This window comes from Arachis ipaensis, chromosome B09, assembly GCF_000816755.2.
Source record: "Arachis ipaensis cultivar K30076 chromosome B09, Araip1.1, whole genome shotgun sequence".
NCBI lineage: Eukaryota > Viridiplantae > Streptophyta > Magnoliopsida > Fabales > Fabaceae > Arachis > Arachis ipaensis.
The window spans coordinates 4,316,773-4,326,591 of NC_029793.2; the positions used below are offsets into that span (position 1 = coordinate 4,316,773).

The 9,819-nt window shown below is 36.9% G+C and overlaps 4 protein-coding genes across 4 annotated transcripts; 1 reads left to right on the forward strand and 3 right to left on the reverse strand.

Annotated features, from left to right (window-relative positions):
* Positions 1,308 to 2,173, forward strand: LOC110266600. Its single transcript, XM_021111483.1, has 2 exons — positions 1,308 to 1,720; positions 1,806 to 2,173. The coding sequence occupies exons 1-2, from the start codon at positions 1,538 to 1,540 to the stop codon at positions 2,022 to 2,024; spliced, it is 402 nt and encodes a 133-aa protein (XP_020967142.1). The 5' UTR covers positions 1,308 to 1,537; the 3' UTR covers positions 2,025 to 2,173.
* On the reverse strand, positions 2,451 to 3,491 carry LOC110266350 (arabinogalactan protein 1-like). Its single transcript, XM_021110835.1, has 2 exons — positions 3,216 to 3,491; positions 2,451 to 3,117 (listed from the first exon to the last, which is right to left on the reverse strand). The coding sequence occupies exons 1-2, from the start codon at positions 3,369 to 3,371 to the stop codon at positions 2,734 to 2,736; spliced, it is 540 nt and encodes a 179-aa protein (XP_020966494.1). The 5' UTR covers positions 3,372 to 3,491; the 3' UTR covers positions 2,451 to 2,733.
* On the reverse strand, positions 3,672 to 6,222 carry LOC110266726. The gene is made up of 3 exons (XM_021111689.1): positions 6,167 to 6,222; positions 5,360 to 6,083; positions 3,672 to 4,412 (listed from the first exon to the last, which is right to left on the reverse strand). Exons 1-3 carry the CDS (start codon positions 6,220 to 6,222, stop codon positions 3,672 to 3,674), a joined length of 1,521 nt encoding a protein of 506 aa, XP_020967348.1.
* LOC110267131 lies at positions 5,465 to 7,602 on the reverse strand. The gene is made up of 2 exons (XM_021112293.1): positions 7,461 to 7,602; positions 5,465 to 7,284 (listed from the first exon to the last, which is right to left on the reverse strand). The coding sequence occupies exon 2, from the start codon at positions 7,280 to 7,282 to the stop codon at positions 6,650 to 6,652; it is 633 nt and encodes a 210-aa protein (XP_020967952.1). The 5' UTR covers positions 7,283 to 7,284; positions 7,461 to 7,602; the 3' UTR covers positions 5,465 to 6,649.

Below are 9,819 nucleotides of genomic sequence, written 5' to 3' on the forward strand. Positions count from 1 at the left end.
AATAATAATAAAGTTTATGATTAAATTGATATATTTATATTAAAATTTTCTCTCTTCAAATATTTATATTTGAACAACATGGATAATTGAATTTGGAGATATTTACTCATTATTCGTGAGTAAAATTTCAAAGTTCTTTTAGCTAAAACCGATTTGGACCAATACAATTCCATATGAAAGAAACTTTTTTGTTGGGTGATAATGATATAAATAAGAAAAAAGAACCTTATAATTAAGGGTGTTTGCAATATCATTTTGAGTCAAAATTTATAAGATTAGAACATTAATTTTGCTTGTGATGCATTTTGAATTGAAATATTGGATGATTTTGGTTATACATTCCAATCCGATTTATTTCAAGTGGTTTGGATTTGATTAAATTTGTAGTTTTATAAATTAAAAAAGATTAAATACACATAACAATTAATCTTAATATCAAATTTTAAATAATCAACAATGACATAACAAATTTTAATAGTATTTTAAAGAGAAATGTTATAGAGTCATTATATTTTATTATTTTTTACCATCACTTTTAGCTATTAATTCAATTTTTTTAGTTTAGTAATCTAACAATATATTTTAGCCTATATTTTTAAATATTGATAGTTAATTGATGATTAAAAATAATAAACTCTAGTCTTTTCTCTATTTTTTTTATAATATACTTTTATAATATACCTCTCTAATTAGACTATAGCCCATATTAATTCTAATAGTTGACAACAAGTTAAAAACTTTACAATCTGATCAACTGCAAAATAATTTTGGATGCATGACAAGGATATGAATCATGTTTTTATTTTTTACTTTTCTGCGAGTCTTTTTTTGCTTAATTTATTGAGCAATTCATAATTATTTTTTATCTTTTAATTTGTTCTTATACTATGTTTTTTAGAATTGTTGAGATAATTTATTTTCTCTAACAAAATGCTTTTTCGATGCACTTGTTTTGCAAAAAAAAGGCAGAGGTAATTTTTCAATTTTTTTATTTAGTTTGTTGTTTTGGTATTGGTTTACTTGTTGGTCATATTAATTAAAAGAAACTTTTTATTTTCTACTCTGATTGGTTTTTAAAAGCACAATTAAAATAATTCAAAGATTAACAAAAGATTTTTTTCTAGCTAATTACTTTGATTCAAAAGACAACTAATCACCCAACTGATTTTATGGCTAAAATTAAAATGCTGAATAAATAACCAAATGTACTCATGAAAGATGAAAACGCTGACAATTGTATCCATATCAGACCGAAACTAACTTTGTACCCATTGAAGATGCGGTCCGTGTGACAGATATACCCTGCCTTAGTTTGACACCAGCTTCGTGCTTATACGAACCTACGTGGCACTCCAAACCCCCCAAACCCCTATCTACGTGGATTTGAACGTTATTATAAGGATTAACCCATGTAGTGGAAACCCTAGGGAGTCATCTTCCCCAGTTCGAACCACACCCCAGTAAATGCAATTGACTTCAACCTCATCCAGTTTCAAGTGCACATAAGGAGAGAAGGAATTTTCTCGTGAGCCCTGGCATGTCGTTGCGAAGATATAACTCTCCTGCAAGTGATGGAACTCGCAGCAGTTCATCGAGTTCGAAGAGGATGAAGGGAAAGATGCTCGACGGGAAATGCTTGTGTGGGAGGGATGTTGTGTTGATGGAGTCTGGCACCATGACAAACCCTAATAGATGGTTCATCAGATGTCCTGGGTGGGGGGTAATGTACACGCTGTGTTCTTGTTCAGGTTAGAAATCTATTTTTGACATTGTAGTTGACACTTTGGTTGGTTTATTTTTTCCAGACAAGAGATTGCAAATACTTTGTGTGGGTGGATGAAATTGAAGAAGGATGGGAGGGCTTAGCAAGAGCTTTAGCAAAAAGAAATTCCGATCAGTCTTATCCAAGGCATGAGGATGGCGTGACTGTAACGACTGCTCTGGAAAATCAGCCAGCATCGTCGATGATGTCCAGGAAATTGGAAAAATTTAGGGGTGAAGTTAGGGGGAACTTAGGGGAATGAGACTGTTGCTCTCAACCATTGCGTTGGGGGTTGCCTTCTGTTTAATTTTTGAGTTGTATTTGGTTATGAAAGTGTAAGATGTGTATGAGTTGGGAACTTTGGTATGACATGCTGCTTAAGTGATTGTATAACTTTGATCTGGTTTTTATTAATTCTGATAATGGAAAATAGGCACGAAGATTTCGATCTCTGGTAGTGTTATGTTTAGTTGTAGTTGATGCAGCCATGTAGATTGACGTAAAGTTTATCTTGACACAATGCTATTGTAAACTCACCTGAATCTGTCTATTCCTCTTAAGGAAGCAAGTATAAGTAGAACAAGAAACATAGCAACAATATGCATTCGGTTTCTATTCCAAGGATTCATCCAAAATTAGAAAATGCTGTGCTGTCAAAAGACTGATAAAATAACCATTGTAAATAGTGGATTCTGATTCACAAAAAATAAGAGTTATGACATAAGCCAAACCAGACCATGTTTGGTTGCTCAAAAAACACCCTGAAATCAAGTTTAACTACCTTATCCTAAACCAGACCATGAAAATTACACAATACAAGAGTCTCGAGTTGCTCTTTAATATAACAAAACAACCAAATGCCAGCAACAGTTTTTGACGACCATAGTCGAGTACATTAAAAAACGAAAACATAACATTAATGAACCATGAAATTCCTATGTTGATTGAGTCTCCAAACCCATGAGTTTCTATCAAAGTGGAGTTGAGTTACTGCTCCCACTTGAAACACCTGTTTTTGATCCACTGAAGGGGCCTTTCCTTCCACGTCCCCTGCTATGAAATCCACCCCGACCAGCTGTACCTCGGCCCGTAGCACCCGTAGTCACTCCCGGCATTGGCATGAATTGCACGAACCGTCTGGATGTCCCAGCACTAGCACCTTGCAGTGGATGCGCTGTAGTTTCAGAGTTGTGTGTGGATGGGGTGTTAGTTGGTTTGTTGGCAGATGGGGTAGGTGGTTGCTGTGTTTTTGCAATGGGAGGGGGTCGCTTAACACTTCTCCTTTTAAATTGTTTCCTGGTTGTTGCATTGTTGGTTGGAGGTTGCTGTTGTGTGGTTGTTGGCGGCGGCATTCCCTGTGGTGTGCCATGTTGCAGATAAGAAACAGATCTTAGAAGAGTTTCTTATTGTCGCAGCAATAACAAAATAATTATAACTAATGTAATGCACTTACTGGAGCAGGGTGTGGTGTTGCGGAATCATTTCCATCCTCAGTGGCTGCTGCTTCAGCGTCTGCAGCCTTTAATGTCTCCTCCCAGAACATTTCAGCCATCATGTCATCATCATAATCCCCTTCAGGCACCTGCGAAGCAGCACTCTCTTCACCCATTGCCACTTTTCTCTTTTTACAGGTCCTTTTATTATGACCAGCCTAAAGCAAAGAATACTTAATGTAAGTTGAACATACATCATAATTACATACTTATTGCATCCTGAACTGATATGAATAAATAACAAATATGAAATGTACTACCTGGAGGCAGAATTTGCAGACAATAGTTCCAATCCTCCTCTTTATTCTATGAGGGTCACTCTTATCAGTAGGGGCATCGTTTCTCTTGTCTCTCTTGTATGAAGGTCTCCCAATTGGTTTTCTGTACCGTGGTGGTAGAATAGGTAGGGTGTCTAGCTACTCCCAGAACTCCTGGCTTGGAACTGGCCGCATAGAACACTGATAGGCCGCATTATATGCACCCATGGTCAGCCAGTTATGGGCATACTCCTCTGGTCGCCTGTTTTGGTAAGCTAACGCAGCACATGCATGCCTACACGGGAGTCCAGTTAGTTGCCAAAGCCTACAACTGCAGGTAGCCTTGCCCAAATCCACACTGACCTTCACGGGCATACATTGGACTTCGTAAACATTGCCCGCATAATCTTCGATTGGTAGAGGCCTCCACTTGTTGCTCTCTCTCTTCTCCCTTTCTAACCTGCTCTGCTGGGTTGGGGCCAACCGTCCACTATACCCAACCAAGGCCTTCTTATTCCTAGCCATAATCCTCATTACATAGCACCTCACTTCCTCTAACATTGTAATTATTGGTTTGCCTCTCATTTTCTTCACCTTGGCGTTAAACACCTCGCAGTTATTGTTTGTGTAGTTGTCTGCTTTCGGATATTCACTAAAATGGGCCCTACTCCATTGTTTCGGACTGATCTTATCTAAGTATTCCCATGCTCCAACATTGATCTTCTTTAGCTTATCCATGGTAGCATTGAAGTCCTGTGTTGTGGTTGACTTAGCACATGACCACAGACACATTTTTAACTCTAAGTCACTCCATCTCTTGCGGAAGTTTTGCCATATATGCATGGCATAGAATCTATGGTTTGCATTTGGATAAATTTCCTGCACTGCAGGTATTAACCCCTGCATGCAGACATAAAAATCAATGTGACTCCAACACAACAATAATTCCAGGGGATAATATTAGTTAACAATCCTCACACTAATTTAGAAATAGGGTGAATATAAGTATGTGTAACATAATTAACACTGTCAGCAAGCATGCATACGTTTAACATATTCAGCAAGTAACATATCAGCCGTCAACATATTCAGCAAGTTACATATCAGCAAGTAACATCTCAGCCATCAACATATTCAGCATTTTAAATAGAGAAGAAGTTGTCATTTTAAATAAAATCACACATTTCTCTGGTTTTCTTTCTGAAAGTTGAGATTACTTTGTGTGAACTGAACACTTATTTCCTCTTAAATCTCAAGATCAACCAAGTATTTGATCTTAATACACTAGATAAATAAAAACACCAATATATAATATTATTCAAGGCCAAAAGCTTGTTATAGTACAACTAGTATGATTGCAGGAGTCCAGTGCAATAAAATTATTGACAATAACACAATGCCCACTACTGAAAAACTATTAACATTCTAACATTCCTCTTAAATCTCAAGGTTACACTGTTTTTAGAATTTTTTTACTAGACTAGAAATTTACCGGAAGAGAAGAGAATGTACAGAAAAAGATAAGGTCTCATACATCATACATATATGAAAGAAACAGATGGAATATCAGCTAAACAATGTAACAACACTTATCAGTCCCTTGGAATATCAACTAGACAAAACACCATTAAACTGACACTGTACAGAGCACCAAATGGAATCCAAAAAAATAATCCTATCCCAAATAAAGTCAATACTCGATAACTATATACATAAGCAATTAACTCTAATTCGCACCATACATCAACTGTATACATCAACTACACTAAACAGGCATAATGAAAAAGAGGAAGACTATCTACATAATATACCAGAATTCATTGCACTAAATTAATCAAAAAGGGTACCTTCTGCATATCTGACATAAAGTTAAAGCCTTTCACCTGAAAATCTCCGACGTCCTCTTGTAGTATCTCTAGGAACCACTTCCAACTTTCTTTATTTTCTGACTCCACAATTGCATAGGCAATAGGAAAGATATGATTATTTGCATCCTGTCCTATTGCTGTCAATAACTGCCCCCCGTAGTACCCTCTAAGAAAGGTCCCATCCAAACCTATTAAAGGTCTACATCCTCCCACAAATCCCTTCTTGCACGCATCAAAGCATACATATATCCTCAGAAACAAAGGATTCGAATCAGGCATAGGATTCGTATGTATCCTTACTGTCGAGCCAGGGTTAGTCTTTAGTATTTCATTACCATAATCACGAAGTCTTGCATACTGTGCAATCTCGGAACCCTCAATCCTCTCCTTCGCCTTCTTCATAGATCTGTAAATTTTCCTCTCATTGATGAGTACATCATACTCAGACCTGAAGTATTGGTCAGCCTCCCTCACTGTCAAGTTTGGTTGAACTCTAATCCTCTCCTCTAGCTCATCTATTACCCATTTCCCATCTGCTGACTTACAGTGATTATCTCTGCTACAAGTGTGTTCATTGACAAATGTCTTTACCTGATAACTTGCGGAAAACGTTCTCTTGGCACAGTAGATTTGCCAAGGACAGTCCTCATCATAGCATATAGCCTTGGATCTTGTTGAGTCACAACGAGCAAAGAATATGCTCCTGCCAATGTGGATATTAAACTTTCAGACAGCCTTCCTGAACTGGTTGAGAGTCTCAAACTCCATCCCCAATTCCAACCTCACCTGGCTAACCGGGGCATCAGCATTGCTCTGAGGAAAAACTGAAGTCTCAGTATCATCGTCACTTGCTATGCTATGCAAGTCCTCTGAAGAATAGCAATGATGTCCAGGGTTTTCATCAGAAAATTCATCCTCCTGAACTGGCACATAAAAGGTTGGTGGCTTGTCCGGATCAGGGTTCGGGATAAAGGATTGTCCTGTAGGGGGAGGCCTCCTGGTTGATCTCCTCTTTTTCCCCTTTTGCCCTCCATCAACCTCAAATGAAGGATTGCTTTGATTAGTTTGGGGGATCCTATTGGAATCAGAGGATCGGCCTGAATCAGGGATCGATTGGGAAAGTGGATTCCTACACGGCTGTGGGGTGTATTGGGTAAGTTGTTCGGGTTCAACAGGTTCAAAAACATTGGCTTCAGGCTGCTGGGAGGGTTGTGACTGACTTGATGGTGGCTGATCTGGTAAGACAGGGGTTGGAGGAGGCTGAGAAAACTATTCTGCTTTATGGGATGATGCTGGTGGTGGATCTGCTGTCTCCTGGGGCACACTGTGACTGTCCTCTTTTTGGGCCACAACTTCAGCCTGTTTATTTTCTTCATGGGCCTCTACCATGTTCTGGGCCTCACCCCTTCTTTGGTCCTCTTTCACAACTTGCACATTACCTACAATTTCAGCATCATCATGATCTTCCACTACTACCAATCTTCTCTTTGGACTCTTCTTTGGTGTTGGCGTCCTTTTGGCACATGTCTTTACTCTCCTCTTTGACGGAGTCATATAATTCTCCTCAACAATCACAGCCTGGTCCACCGGATGCTCTGTATACACATTGATTTTGTTACCATTCTTCACGGCTGCCTCATACATTCTAACTACGTCCATATCAACCCTTAGGTCCCTCAACCCATCATGAAGCTCCTTCCCCGGTTCTTGCCAGTAAAAATTAGAAACGGACGTATATCCAATGTCCTTCAACAAATCAGTTATAAAAAAACCGTTCAGTGTATCAACGTTCACCCTATTGATTTCTGTGACTTCACCACCAGTATAACTAATTGACCCACCAGGCCCTCTCTCAAACCGTCCTCTATGATTAATACACAGTGTTATATGGATGGTGGCCATTTCTGGAAATGAAAATACCCAACACAAGCTAAGAAAACATTGTATCTAACCACAGGTAACACAAACCCTAACCCAACTTTTCTACCAATCTTCAGCAATCACATGATTTCATTAGGTACAAGAATATGTCTAACTAATGGGAATGAAATGAAATTAATCAACAATGGCTATGAGATACCTCTGTTCGCTGAGCAGCAAAGGTCGTGACCTCTGCGCCGTCCACCACGACACCCTTGGGCTACGTATTGGCTTCGTACTGGCTTCTTCGACTTGGGGACGACGATGACGAAACCCCTTGATTCACCTTCTTCGCGTGGGAGTTATTCGCAACACGTCTCCGACTGGGAAAGCAACCGATCGCGACGTAAAGTCCTCTGCTAGGGCACACATTTCCTCTCCCGCGCAATGTTCCTCAAAAACCAAACAATTTGCAAAAAAAAAAGGGTTTAATCCACGTAGATAGGGGTTTGGGGGGTTTGGAGTGCCACGTAGGTTCGTATAAGCACGAAGCTGGTGTCAAACCAAGGCAGGGTATATCTGTCACACGGACCGCATCTTCAATGAGTACAAAGTTAATTTCAGTCTGATATAAGTATAATTGTCAGCATTTTCATCTTTCATTGGTACATTTGGTCATTTATTCTTAAAATGCTGCTTTAAATTAGAGGAGTATGTGAAAAGATTTTAGCCTTGGAATGAACTTTATCATTTTTTTTGCTCAGATAGGAACCAAACGTCCAAACCAATTAATTTAGCTTAATAGTGATAAAAATATTAAAATTAACAAAATATTCTATTAAATAAAACGAAATATTCAATAACGTACCACCCATATTCTTTTGAGTTATGCTACACATTCAAGTCTTTTTGGCTTACAAGTCTTACAAGTTGGGCCAAATCTAACAAAAACTACATTCACCCACTGGAGCGTGATAACACGCGCATCACTCAACTATTTTCAAAGCGCGCTCTCACTCACCATTATGGAAGACACTTCTTCTTCACGTTCCTCCTTCTCCTCATCCTCTTCCTTCTTCTTCTCATTTTTCTTTGCGTTTCTCTTCCTTTTTCTTTGCGTGTTTCATCTTCATCGTTGTTTTTTTATTACTGTTGTTGTTGCTGCATTTTTTTCTTCCTCCTCTTTCTATTGATTTTGCAATATTATATTTTTTTTCTTTGTTTGATTTTTTCTCCCAAGAAGAATTATAAGAAAATGAAATAAGAAGATGAGGAAGAAGAAGCAGTAGAAAATGAAGAGGCAATAGAAGATGAAGAAGAAGAAGAAGAAGAGTTTTGAATTATGCAGAACTTATCAGAATAAAAATACACTCAAAAATTCTTAAAATACACCCAAATATCTTCGTATTACACCCAAATATCTTCGTGCTACATCCAAATTTGCTGTAAATACAGAAAAATATTTTCTCTAATGCTGCGTTTTTTCTTCTTCTTTTTTTCCTTATTTCTTTCTTTCTTTTAGTTAAATGAATGTAAGTTCATCCTCTTTCAAGTAATTTTGCAGCATTATGTGTTTCTTCTTCTCCTTTGTTTGATTTTTTTGTTTTTATTCTTGTTAAGAGAGTAAAACAAGAAGAAACTTGAGAATGTAATATAAAAAAAGAAGATGAATAAGAAAAAAAGAAGAAGAAGATGGTGATGATGATAAAAAAAAAAAGAAACAGTAGAAGATGAAAAGGAGGAAGAGGGAGAGTTTTAAACTATGCAAAACTTATCAGAATAAAAATACACCCAAAAATTCTTAAAATACACCAAAATATCTTCGTGTTACACCCAAATATCTTCGTACTACACCCAAATTTGTTGCAGAAAAATATTTCCTCTAATGCTATATTTTTTCTTCTAAATTGAACCACACCTTAGCCTTGGATTCAAAACAATAATCAATTTCGTTCTGGTTCAATTGACAATATGAATTTGAATTATTTATTATTTTCAACAAACGAGATAACTGATGATGAAGGAGAAAGAGAAAACGAAAAGCGGAGAAGAAATTTCAATGAAAAAAGAAAAAGGAAGAGAAGGAAGAAGAAGAGGTGGTGTTGATGACGACGATAACGAGAGAGAAAAATTACGAAAAAGAAGAAGAAGAGGCACGGAGAAAGAAGAAGAATAAGAAGAAGAAGAAAAAGAGGAGGCACGGAGAAAGAAGAAGAAGAAGAAAAAGAGGCACGGAGAAAAACATGAAAAATGCATGAATATAAATGACTTGTATGAAAAAACGCTTGTATGTGGAGAATAACTCTATTCTTTTTGTTTAATGAAATATTCTATCAATTCTAAGGTTTTTGACACGGTAATGACTTAATTACAAAATCATATATGGTGTAAGATCTAATTGAAAATAAAAAATATAAGGACTTAATTTAAAATTCAATGTAATTATAGAGACCAACAGAATAATTAAACTAGTATATATTTATGTATATTTATAATACATATTGATTTACAAACGTTTTTTTATTAAATTATCAATTATTTAAATAATTAAATATGAAATAAACAAATAACCAAACTTA

Excerpts from the sequence above, each read along its gene's own strand:
- LOC110266600 (XM_021111483.1), top strand. The coding sequence starts at position 1,538 with ATGTCGTTGCGAAGATATAACTCTCCTGCAAGTGATGGAACTCGCAGC. Across the intron at positions 1,721-1,805 it reads TCAGATGTCCTGGGTGGGGG|ACAAGAGATTGCAAATACTT; the intron begins GTAATGTACACG and ends TATTTTTTCCAG.
- LOC110266350 (XM_021110835.1), bottom strand. The coding sequence starts at position 3,371 with ATGGGTGAAGAGAGTGCTGCTTCGCAGGTGCCTGAAGGGGATTATGAT. Across the intron at positions 3,118-3,215 it reads CAACACCACACCCTGCTCCA|GGAATGCCGCCGCCAACAAC; the intron begins GTAAGTGCATTA and ends GGCACACCACAG.
- LOC110266726 (XM_021111689.1), bottom strand. The coding sequence starts at position 6,222 with ATGATACTGAGACTTCAGTTTTTCCTCAGAGCAATGCTGATGCCCCGG. Across the intron at positions 6,084-6,166 it reads CTGATGCCCCGGTTAGCCAG|GAGCATATTCTTTGCTCGTT; the intron begins GTGAGGTTGGAA and ends CCACATTGGCAG. Across the intron at positions 4,413-5,359 it reads TTATGTCAGATATGCAGAAG|GGGTTAATACCTGCAGTGCA; the intron begins GTACCCTTTTTG and ends GTCTGCATGCAG.
- LOC110267131 (XM_021112293.1), bottom strand. The coding sequence starts at position 7,282 with ATGGCCACCATCCATATAACACTGTGTATTAATCATAGAGGACGGTTT.